This window comes from Conger conger, chromosome 16 (genome assembly GCF_963514075.1).
Source record: "Conger conger chromosome 16, fConCon1.1, whole genome shotgun sequence".
Classification (NCBI taxonomy): Eukaryota; Metazoa; Chordata; class Actinopteri; order Anguilliformes; family Congridae; genus Conger; species Conger conger.
In genome coordinates, this window is record NC_083775.1 from 19,769,297 (window position 1) to 19,781,675 (window position 12,379).

Genomic DNA, 12,379 nt, shown 5'->3' on the forward strand with positions numbered 1-12,379 from the left:
TTTAGATATGAATCATTCTGATGCAAGTTTGCTTCCATGACGCATTAGTTGGTGGGATTCGGTGTTCAGGATAAGTTTCTGAAGTCAAAAGGAACAGAACTACTGTAAAAGAATTAACACTTAAAATGGAGGGTAGCAGTACAGAAAATTAGACGTGTGTCCAGCAGAAATTTGCCCCATAGCTCAGTGACTGCTTGTATAATGGAAAGCCGATTGAAAAACAAACACACATTTTTACAGATAGACCGCAGATGAGTTACTCTACTGACTGGGTGGGCCTGCTTGGATGACCTACGGTGCCTGAAAGTGCCAACTGATGCCGGTAGACCCGCATTGCGACGCATAATTTGCGGCAGTGTAGCCAGTTTAAGATTACTAAGGGATTCGAGTGTCATTGTTCTCCAACGACCCCTGTTGGTCAGTTGGGCGCCTGCAAGTCCGCCTGTTAACCTGCACAAGTCTTTATCGAAGTTTCTACTAATCTCTGCGCGAGCACCTGCGGCAAGTGGCGCTTTGTCGTCACATGCTTATCTTCTCCTTGTGTGCGCTCTCCCGAAAGCATAACAGGGAGTTCACTAATCAGCACCGATGAAAAAACTGCATTCCAAACTGCGAGAAAGAGTGGGAAAGACCAAAAGAAACACAAACACAGTGGCAGCAGTGAAATAGTACTACAGACTTTATTTGAAAGATAAGCTGGTATATACAGAGGCAAGGCTGTAGTCTGGGGGGGGGGGGGGGGGTGATGGGGGAGGGGAATCATGCAGCCTGTGCTTCCGCCATCTTCTTCTTCCTGACCAGCAGCCGTCGTTCCCGCTCAAATTCTTTCATCCGCATCACATAGCTGTGGACACACACACCGTACATGGACACACACACACACACACACACACACACACGCGCAATAATATCCACATTATTGGTAAGGGCACTACAGTGGTAATAGTACTGCTGAGTGCACTATGTTGGCGCTACTCACTCTACATGCTGGCAGTAGTCCCAATCGTGTCTCTCGTGCTTGCAGGCCAGGAAGTTGGGCCAGTTGTCCCTCTTGCACTTCATAAGTTTCATGAGGTGGTGGGCGCAGTAGTCCCGTTGGACCACAGGGACCAGGGCGTCATTCATCTGCTGCTGTGTGGCCACCATCTCTATCAGGGGCACAGGTAACGCTGTAAATTAGTTTGGCTATCCCTCACATATACTCCACACACCACACGTTATACTCCTTACAATACACTCCAAACATTACTTTAGACTCATTACACTTTATACATTACAAAGGATGCATTACACTCCAGTAACAATATGAAAACCTGCACACTAATTACACTCCCAATGTTACCGACTGAATGTAGGAAAGGGCAGTATTTGGACTCGGTAGAGGGCAGAACTGGGCCTCACAGCAAGATCACGCTGGGTGATAGGACCCCAGCCAGGGACTTTCTGCATGGAGGAAACCAGGCAACCTCCCACAGTCCAAAATCATGCAATTAGGCTACTACTGTCGGCAAGAGTGTGTGTGTTAATGGGAAGTGTACACTGCGATGAACGTCTAGAGTGTATTCCTGCCTCTAGCCCAATACATGCTAGAGTAGGCTGCAGCCATTTCGTGACCCTGACCAGGTATGAGCGGGTTAGATAACGGATGAGTGGATCAGGCTCAGTATTACTGTAAACGGGTCTTCAAATTTAAAGTGCCGTATAAGCGGAATAAGCGTGTAGGCTTTCTTATTCGACCCTTTGTTCCTGAGTTGGGCCAGACTATTTCAGCGTGCATCGCCTTGATTACCTCACACCTTGCCCGTTACATTTTGTTCCAAACATTATATTATAATATTATATATGGTGGACTCCAGAATTATTGGTACCCTTGATAAATATGCACAAAACTACTGTTAACTTAAAAATAATAGTTCCCCAAAAAACATGGTCCACAATCATAATTATTGGTTTAATACTTTCTGCAAACACCCCTGGTAAAGATGACTGCAATACAGCTTTTCATAAGGTTAGAGAACACATTTGGAGGGATTTTTTTTTTTTTTTTTTTTTTACCATTCCTCCATGCAGAACTTTTCAGAATCATTCATACCCTTGGGCCTGCACTTCAGTTCAGACTGCAGGTTTTTGATGGGATTTAAGTCTGGAGACTTAAAGGAGGTAGCCATTGTAGAACATGGTTATTGTTTGTGACAGTCAATTACCACCTGTCTCTTCTCTTATGAATTGACAGTTCTTTGGCTTTTCCCATGCTGATAGTGACAAAGGGATTTTGCATGCTTGTTATACTCTAATGAAACAGGAAGTGATGGAATGACACAATAGAGTTCCTTTACATTGAGATTACCTAAATTAAGTAAAATTGATTTTATTTACAATAAAAGTAAGGGGTGCCAATAATTATGACACCTATGTTTTAAAGAAAAGACTAATTACTTAATAAAAAACATTGAAACATGAGAATGTGTATTGAAAAAAATAATAGTTTTGAACATGTATGATATTTTTTATCAATAATTTTGCAATAATTCTGGAGCCCACTGTACATTTATATTACAATCACTCTTCTCTGTACATTTTCCTATCAAATTATATTAGACACATTACATTGTACTCCATGTCATATTTCACTCTGTACAACAGCAGAAAAAAGCTCCATCAGCAAAGGTTCTCCCCAGAAACTACTGTCACCAGCAGGCTTTTACTGCACCAAAGCTCATTCTTTCTTGAAAAGATTACGGTTCAAAGCCTACACGCCTACACTTCAACTTAGTTGAGGGTAGGGTGAAATTTCGGACTGGTTTCCAGGTGGGTCCAAATGTGAAAAAAATGTGCATATCTCAGCTAATGTTATTAGTCATGTGTTTATCACTACACAATGAGAAAGGGCTCTCATATGTAAAAATGCAAATACAATTTGTATTTATTGTATAACATGTAACCTCAGACCATTTTAAACCATATATGTTCTGTGCACATATATACACGCTCAGTGATCACTTCATTAGGTAGACTTCTACACCAACTTGTAAATGCAAATATTTTATCAGCCAATCATGTGGCAACAATTAAATATGTAAAAGCATGCAGATATGGTCAAGAGGCTCAGCTGTTCTTCAGACCAATTGTCTGAACAGGGTAGAAATGTGATCTAAGTGACTTTGACCACGGAATGATTGTTGGTGCCAGACAGGGTGGATTGAGTATCTCAGAAACTGCTGATCTCCTGGGATTTTCATGCACAACAGACTCTAGAGTTTGCAGACAAAAACAAAAAAGCAGTTCCGCAAGCAAAAACCCCTTGTTAATGAGAGAGGTCTGTGGAGAAGGGCCAGGTCAAAGCTGACAGGAAGGTGACAGTAATGCAATAATCACAGTAATAATCACACATCACAAAGGTGGTATACAGAAGAGCATCTCTGAACAAACAATGCGTCAAAACTCTTCAGTGGATAGGCTCCAGCAGGAGAAGATCAGTAAGTCTAAAAAAGAAGTCTAATAAATATTTGGTAAAGAGTTCACAGTGTGAGTGTGTGTGTGTGTGTACGTATATATATATATACATATACATATATATATATATATATATATATATACATACATACATACATACATATACATATAGTAGCTATATGTAAACTGCGCAACGTATAAAGTAATAATCAAACAATTTCATTGAAATGTCAGGACGACCATTATGATTAAAACAGATACAATAACGCAGGTGCAGCTACAATTACAGTCGCAACGGATTTTGTAATTCACCTAACTGGAATTGCAAACATATGCTTAAAACAAAACCTAAACAGCTCTTTCAATCCGCCTACTATCCAAACCGGTATACCCTTTGTCCACATATACTTACGTCAAGAAATTTGACAGTAAACATGTTAGGCAGACATATTACGTGAGCGATATTAGCAAACTCCTTAAAATATACCTCATAAATATACTCCATAAATTCGGTTAAGCTAAATTAATAGCTGGCTAAACGTAATCATGCGAAGTCTAGAGGTAACTTAACTACATAGAGGGACAAAAAGGTAACATTTAAGTGTGAATGTTAGCAAGCTAGCTTAGTTCGATGTTGTTGCTACCAGTTGCTACTGAATCCAAGCCGTTAACTTTCGTAGCATTTCTTTTGTTTTTCTACTGATGTTTAGGGGTGATTATGTTAAAGGTATGCGTGGGCACTTTACGTTAAGACGGCTTCATACGAACCCCTCTCTTTCCTCCCATCAAAGCCCAACTGCGGGTCGAATGAAGAAGGCTTCAGAGGGTCTGGTTCGGTGTCCGGCTCCGTAACATAACTTCGGAATAGGTGAGCTCCCATGACGACTACGGGGTTATTACTCTTTGGGTGCTTTTAGCTCGTCAATAATTCCACAGACGCCAAATGTCTGTCAGAAAACAAAATATTTCCTCTCTCCCCCAACTCGGTCACCTCCAGTGCTCTTTGCACCACTCGATCGTCAGTTTCCGTTCTGCGACGGAAATGATTTGAGCCAATGGCAAAATCTTCCCCGTGTGCAGATTGACTTGTACATATTCGTTCCGGTTTATACTGCGTAATCGAGATATCACCAAATCTGCAGGGATTACAGTATCGAGATCATTTTTTATAACCAATAGATTTGTTGTTGTTTTGGTAATTTGTTGTATTCCACATGTCAATCTTGTAACATATGAGAGTATTTGCGACCTGTTCTATCACCATCAGGCATAAGTCACGACAGCCAATTCCACATAAGTCAAAGTTTATGTTTATGTTTAAAAAAAATGTATATAAAGAATTCATTCATTTTTGTGAAAAAATGAAGAAAATAACAATGGAGGTATGTCTTCAATTTTTCATGAATCTTTTATTTTTAAAAATGTGATACTTCTTTTACAAAAAGCTCAAAAACACAGGAAAACAAATATATAGTACACATATTTTCCCCAAAGTGTGAAGTCTCAACAAAAGACAAACAAGCTAAGTCAATGTTCTATGTGTACGGCACTGTGTAGGCAAACTGTAACCTTTGACCAGTAGGGGGGTAATATTTTACAGTGCAACAGTTTACCTACATTCCCAAAGTTTATAACAGAAAAACAATTTTTTAGGTAAACTGAAGAGGAACAAATTGATTCGCTACTGTATATTGATGACAGATTCTGACATGACATCACTGTCTGAAATGGCCAGTGAGCTTTACATTACTATGGTAGGTGGGAGGGCTGGCATAGCCCTACACTAAATTTAAAATGGAAATACTCCATACAAAACTCATTTTAGTCCAGGACTACACTTAATGTGTGTGTGAAACTGGGTCTATGTGTGCTGAATTTGCTCTGCTGACAATTGTAATGCAATATTGTGGGAACTGGCTTGGTAATAGTTGGGCACCCATTTGTATTTATTAAATGAAGATACCATTAAAAATCATGTATGCAGATATAAATACCGACCATGCTTTAGATAAATTCATGGAGAGCATGTAGACCATTCAAGGTGACAATCAGGCTACCCAGGTCATACCACACTGAAGTGATTAAAGTCCTCAACAGGACTACATGGAGACAGATTACTGGAATTCCCCCTAGGGGGGTCTTCTTGACCATGTCATCCATTAGAATTCCTTCAGTTAAAAAAAACAAAACATTTCTAGATATTTCAAAGTATATTTAAAGTATATTAAAATTTATATTTTTAGTACATTAAAGAAATGATATTGGGAATGTGTTTTCAATCACCATACTTCAGAGAGGCAGTAGGGGAAGCCTCAAATTTAAATGGGATACATGACTCTTGAGGACTCTGTCACTGTATTGGGGGAGTAAAATTAAGGAGTATGCAATCCACATGGGGGGGGGGGGACAAGACAACAAGACAGAGAGAGTCCCAGGGAGACAAATACAGAGGTGGAGAGAGTGACTATTATTATCTATGAGGCAGGAAGAGGCATGTCACGATGTCCCCTGTGGACATGTTCCGGTCCGTGGACATCCACTATGGGAGACATGGAGGGCTGTGTGGGTGTGACCCAGAGAGACGCAGCCTCGTGCGCCATCCGCGTGCAGAGCCCAGCAGCAGGCCAGGCAGCAGCTGTACTCTAAACTCAGACGATGTATGCGAAAAGGCTACGCAACCAAACAGAGCGGCGTTTCGCCCACTCAACGTGCAGTGGGCGGTTCCCATCACAGAACAGAGCCGGTAAGCAACGAGAATGACGCTCCGACTGCGAGTATGGCCGGCCCATGCATACTTAACTCACTTAAGCGTATGGCTGTCGGTCGAGAGCACGCAAGGCAAGACAGGTGCGCGGATCAGCCGTCGGGAGCCGTGCGAGTGTGTGTGTCCGTGAGGGAGCGGCAGGGCCTGCTGGGTGTCCGGTCAGCAGAAAGCACTGTCGTCCTCAAAATGGGCCTTCTGCAGCATCTTCACGTGGTGCTCATAGATCTTGAGGGCGGGGCCAAGCCTTATTGACAGGCCAGTCAGCACATCATTCCTCTGCATCAGGAGGAGGGATTTCCCATCAATTTCCTGTTTGGGGCAGAAAGAGGAGGGGTCATTATATTCATCACCTGTACCTCATAGACCCGTCTTAATCTGAACCTTGTTTCTCTACCCTTGCCGTGAGGGGGATTTACTCCGCTTTTGCAGAAGCCTTTACAGTTTTGCTCATAATTCTCTTCTGGCTAGAACTGAGTGCTTACAGATGTATACATATCATGAGCTCCATAAGCCTTGGGACAAATCCTTTTTTTATTGACTTGGCTCTGTAATCCACAATTTTAGATTTGTAATCAAACAATTCCCATTTAGGTAAAGTGCAGATTTTCAGATTTTACTCAAGAGTATTTTTATACATTTTTGTTTCACCATTAACCACTTCCTTAGTGCAGGCACAGGAGAGCTTTCAGTACCTCGGCTTTTTATTGCTCATTGTTACTCTGCATTTGTCAACATGGGGACCAGAGTTCTGTGCCATTATGAGGCTGAGAAATAAAAAGAAAAACTGTTTTGAACATCATTGAGAAGAAAGAGAGCACTGGGGTATGTTTGGGATCATTGTCTTGCTGTGGGATGAAGCACTGTCCAATGAGTCTGTGCACTTCCAAATTAATTCTGCTGCTTCTATCAGCAGTAACACAATCAATTGTGTGTGTGTGTGTGTGTGTGTGTGTGTGTGTGTGTGTGTGTGTGTGTGTGAGAAAAGCAGAGACAAATTGATTGAATAGATCGATACATTCACAGGGCCCCTAAACCTGCTCCTGTTGTGCCTGCCACGGGGTCTAAAAGTCTTTGCTCATGTTTTGTAAGTGTACGGTGTTTTTGTCACCTTACAGCAACTCCAAATTTAGCCCTGAGAATCCAGGTCAGGCCAATTAACTGGTCAATAAACCGCCGTGTCACAATTCCATGTAACCTTCCTGAAACGAGTGGCTCCTGCGACCGTGGAACACTGCCGCCACCCTGTGGCAGCCTGAAGAACTGCAGACTGACCTGCACTTTGAAAGCGGCAGCCTGCTCTGGGAAGCCAGCCGTGATGAAGTAACTGGCCACGTCAGACACGCTCCACTCCAGCGGGCTCTGCACAGCCGGCTCCGTCTTCACCACGCTACAGCAGGGAACACAGAGGGAGTGGAGGGGGAGAGGGAGGGGCAAGCAGGGAGGCAGGGAGAGAAAGAGAGACGGAGAGCTCAGGATGTTGTCTTCTCTCGCTGAAGAAGGTGTTTTATGGGATGTGTCAGAGACGGGCTCATTATCAGTTCAGCTCAGAATAGAATGAATGCGTCTCCGCTACAATGTCATAGGATGCAGGCTCAAAGCACATCGCTCCCCATTGTCCAGCGCAAGGGCACACTTGCACCATTCTCCATTCATCCCTCCATCCTCCTGACTCACAAGAAGAGACTTACACTCCTCTTTTCATCCCTCCATCTTCAGCCAAGCCATTGTCCCTGGGGGAGGCAGTGGGGGTCAGCAGACAGGAGGCCACGCCCACCTCAATCTTACACTCCATACCTGCAGAAGCAAGAACGAGATCAACATAGACTCCCACACAATTAGGTTTTTAATAATAACAATAATAATAATAATAATAATAACAACGCATAGTTTAGAAGTTTAACACAACTCACAGCCATCAGGAGGAATTGGTGTAACCTGTTCCCCTCCCTCTGTCCCCTGGGTAGGGTAGAAAAGGGGAGGGATTAAGGAAGGGAGAAAGACACAGGTACAAAGCAAAATGAAAAATGTATTTCTGAAAACACTGCTTTAGATGAGTACCAGGACGATGGACCCACATGCAGGTGGACGGCAAAGAGCTCAGTGTGCTGGGTGGCCGGGTGGTTACCTGCGTGCTGATCGGTGTGCTGATTGGGTGGCTACCAGTGTGCTGATTGGGTGGTTACCAGTGTGCTGTTTGGGTGGCTACCAGTGTGCTGATTGGATGGTTACACGTGTGTTGATTGGGTGGTTACCTGTGTGCTCATCAGAGTGCTGATTGGTTGGTTACCTATGTGCTGATTGGGTGGTTACCCTTGTGATGATTGGGTGGTTACCTGTGTGTTTGTACAGCCAGAGATGAGCTGATCAGGTGTAACAGCGCTCTCCTCCACCCGCAGTTCCTTGTGTCCGTTTGCCATTTCTCTCTGTACAGACGGACAGAGTGCCCGCAACTGCCCACCCTCCTGTGGGACAGCTAACACACACACACACACACACACAAAGTCTCAAATACCTGAAACTGCACACCCACCTGTGGGACAGCTAACATACACACACAGTTTCAAAATAATGTTCTCATCACAAACTATGGATCTGACTATGACTGTGAACACTATCCTCTGTGAATGTCACAAACATGTCAGTTAGTAGGATTACCTTTCACCATTAAACATGTGCAATTAAATGGAGCTTATTTTACCAAGGTATTATTGCAACAAACCAAAAAAAAGCAACTCTGACAAGTACCAACATGCCCCACACTCACTCACACACATTTTTCTGTTGTCGGATATGCACACCTGCATCTCCCTGTAGGCACCTGTGTGCAGTGGGACTCCTTTCAGTGTCGCACACTTCCTTCTCCACAGGCTCCATTTTGGGAGAGTGAGGGGGTGGGACAGGGGCAATGCTGCAGGTAAGGGAATCTGAGACAGTGGTGGTCAGGAGTCCGGGGATATTGGGCCTCTCCCTGGTCCCGCCGTGCTCCTCCGTCTCCCCTCCCCTCTGGCAGAGAGGGACTGTAGTCCCATGGGCTCCAGCAGACTGTGGGCCGCAGCCCTGCCTTTCCGCCCCGCTGACCTCACTGCTCTGCGTCTCCATGGCTACTGCCCCCGTCTCCTCCTAGAAAGGAAGACATTTGTGAACCTTGCCTGGATAAATTAATTAGGAAGCTGAGCTCTCCTATTGCTACCGCTGCGGATTCCACTTACATTAATCACGGGGAGGCAGTCGGTAATCTTATGTAGCGGACTGCGTTCCTCCACTGAACAGGTGCGCTGAGATCACTTTACTGTACTAGTGTTCCCACAGTGCTAGATTCCTGAAGCACTTCTGCTTGTGAATATTAGGGTTTTTTAATGATTGTGTTCAAGTTTTGTGCTTTAATATAAAATATATGTATTTTCAGTAATACATATAAAAAAAATATCTCTGGCAGATTGTCGACCTGTCCAGGGTGTATTCTTGCCTTTTGCCCAATGCAGTCTGGGATAGGCTCCAGCACCCCCTCTGAACCCTGAACAGCAATAAGTGGGTTTGATAATGGACGGATAAAAAACATTATTCTCATTTCAAGAGATTAAGTATGAGGCATTCCATTGTGTTTATTATATTTACTATAATCGTTTTTTTGCAATGTGTGCCCAGACTGAATTTGTATATTTATATTTTCATTCTTAAACGATATGTACCCATCAGAGTATGTACTCATCACTTTTAAGTCTTGTTTGCTATACTGGAGACGTTGCCTTATGTGCTCATTTCTTTCCCTTATTTTTATAGAAACTCCCTTCTTTGGGTATTTGGATTTAAAAACTTTTAAAACACCATTTGTCCTTCAATGGAGAAAATTCGTTTTATTTCGGTAATGGCTCATGATTAATGGAAATTAATTTTATGCTGAAAAGGGCAATAAAGTTTGTAAATTGATCATGTGGAAACGGTCTACTTGGAACAGCTAAGTATACAATATAAATACATCTCAATACACCATAACGTAGCAGTATCACTAGGGAATGAGAAGACATTTTCCCCAACACCAAAATACCAATTCAATATGAAATACATTTTAAGTTAGTACTTTTTTTTTTAAGACACCCTACCATATATATTAAATACACTAAATATATATTATGTTCATTGTTAAACCGAATAGGTTAGTTCCTGTGTTTCAAGCGCACAATTCATAACTCGGCCTAACTGACCCAATCAGAAGCCGTGGGCAGAGTAAAATCGTAATTTACCATAGGGTTAACACTGCCATAACCACTATAACATGTCATATCAAAAAGACCGATGTGCCCTAATGCGGCGTCTCGCGGCACTTGCATGACAGTAGTGCTGCAGCGCTCTCATGCACCTTGATCCTCCACTGCGCTTCTCGAGCCACGGAAACGACACATACGCGCTGAATCGACTCAGCCGGGCGCGCCTACAGTGCAGACTACGTTAGCACATCCCCGGAACTTTGACAAAAGTGCCGTTCTACAAGTATGATATCGGCCTTTCAGGGCAAGGATCTGTGCGAAGGGAACATCAGCCGCACAGGTGCTATAACGAAGAAATGCCCACATTGTTGCACTGTCCCTGCAGCGAATGGCAAACAACCGCACCGACAAAGGAGGTGTAAATACCCTGTGGCCTGTAAAAGCCCCAGCTGTACGCAAATAAACCGAGATTCAAAGTTTCTGCTTAAATACTATTTTAAAATGTAGGATTTGGTTAATAGTGTGAAACGGTTTGAAAGTAGCAATATATCTACAGCCGACTAATGTAGAGAGCCTTTTCTTTATTTCCCCATCCAATTGAGCAAACACTGGCGTACGGATTACAAGGGCGTGATGGACGCAATAAACTACCTTTTTCGCGGTTTGTCTGTGCTGGAGGGCGCTCTGCAGGAGTCGCGCGTGCGACTTCCCTACCACTCCTCGGACAGGCAGGGTAATGTTTCCGAATCGTGTCCGGCGGAGCCGACCCCTGGCAACCTCTCTCTCCAGAACCACCTTGACTTTGCTCCGGGTCAGCTTTTCCTGAGACAGGCGCTCTTGGGAGCTCAGAAAGCCCAATATCTCCTTCAGACCCAGAGGCGCGTGCCCTTTTAATGCAGCGACGCCCCGGCTCCTCCGCACCAGGCTTCGTACAGAATTCACCAACCTGTCACCGAGATCTGAAATGTTCTGGTCAGATTCGCTCTCGCTTCTTGTTGCCCCCGCCCTGGGGTTTACTTTGATCGGCGCGTGCGGCTTCTGCCGCAGGTAGCCGCTGGTATTTGTACTGGTGCAAGTTTTATTTTGCAGGTTTGTGCTTGAGCGCTCGAGCTCAGGCAAACCCCGTTCCACTTCACGAGCCCCTCTGTTCACACCAGAAGCGCCGCTTCCATTATTGTTAATGGTGCTTTTATCCCTGGCGGGCGAGGTACCGCTGCCTCCAGTGTGTGGCAGTTTTTCTTTCGGCGAATTTGTCCTCTCACCGTCGCTCCCTGTTGCACAATGAACCCGACTCTGATAAACCACCGAGCCTACGCTCATACAACTGTTCCCGCTATTCAGAACCAGGGCGGCTTCAGCGACGGGTAGAGGGGCAAGCGCGGGGTCACGGCACAGGATCGCGTTCGTTATCTCCGCATCCCCAGTCTCTCCCTGATCTGTGGAACTGTGCGCACTGTCGCCGTTGTTGAAAATAGTGTTTTTGGATTGGTCCTTCGCAACACCCGTCGACTGTTCTGTTTTCTTTCGGCTTTTTCTTTGTACTTTAGCCGCGTTCCGATAGGATATTGAGCCTTTATAGCTAACTTTCAGCACTGTTTGTTCCTGGATCAGTTTTTCCAATTCTGAACGGGTGCGCTCTGGATCTGACCCGTGTCGCCTACGGACCATTCGACATATTCTTTCAAGGTCCGGTCTAGCTTTTCGCGAGCGAAGTGAGTCTATCGTGTCCAAAATCCAGTCACGATACATGGGTTCGGACATGCTGGTGGGTAGACTCGGTTTAGTTTGGACGAGTGCCTAAAAATGGTCGTTTCAGAAGTGACACTGGGGCTCCTATCGGCGGTTCGAGTCCGGCTGGAATGAAGCGGAAGCCCCACTGTACGCCTGCGTTGGCCATATAATGCGCTTAAGGTGGAGTGTTGGAGATCCAATACGACACGAGACCATTTAAGGTGGT

The 12,379-nt window shown here is 44.3% G+C and overlaps 2 protein-coding genes across 2 annotated transcripts; both read right to left on the reverse strand.

Annotated features, from left to right (window-relative positions):
• Positions 1-656: 656 nt before the first annotated feature.
• Positions 657-4,498, reverse strand: ndufb7 (NADH:ubiquinone oxidoreductase subunit B7). The gene is made up of 3 exons (XM_061225003.1): positions 4,222-4,498; positions 980-1,148; positions 657-844 (listed from the first exon to the last, which is right to left on the reverse strand). The coding sequence occupies exons 1-3, from the start codon at positions 4,331-4,333 to the stop codon at positions 760-762; spliced, it is 366 nt and encodes a 121-aa protein (XP_061080987.1). The 5' UTR covers positions 4,334-4,498; the 3' UTR covers positions 657-759.
• Positions 4,499-4,842: 344 nt separating this feature from the next.
• On the reverse strand, positions 4,843-12,271 carry LOC133114839 (sterile alpha motif domain-containing protein 1-like). Its single transcript, XM_061224513.1, has 7 exons — positions 11,074-12,271; positions 9,016-9,337; positions 8,551-8,690; positions 8,128-8,173; positions 7,906-8,011; positions 7,490-7,604; positions 4,843-6,526 (listed from the first exon to the last, which is right to left on the reverse strand). Exons 1-7 carry the CDS (start codon positions 12,181-12,183, stop codon positions 6,377-6,379), a joined length of 1,989 nt encoding a protein of 662 aa, XP_061080497.1. The 5' UTR covers positions 12,184-12,271; the 3' UTR covers positions 4,843-6,376.
• Between the last annotated feature and the right edge of the window lie 108 nt (positions 12,272-12,379).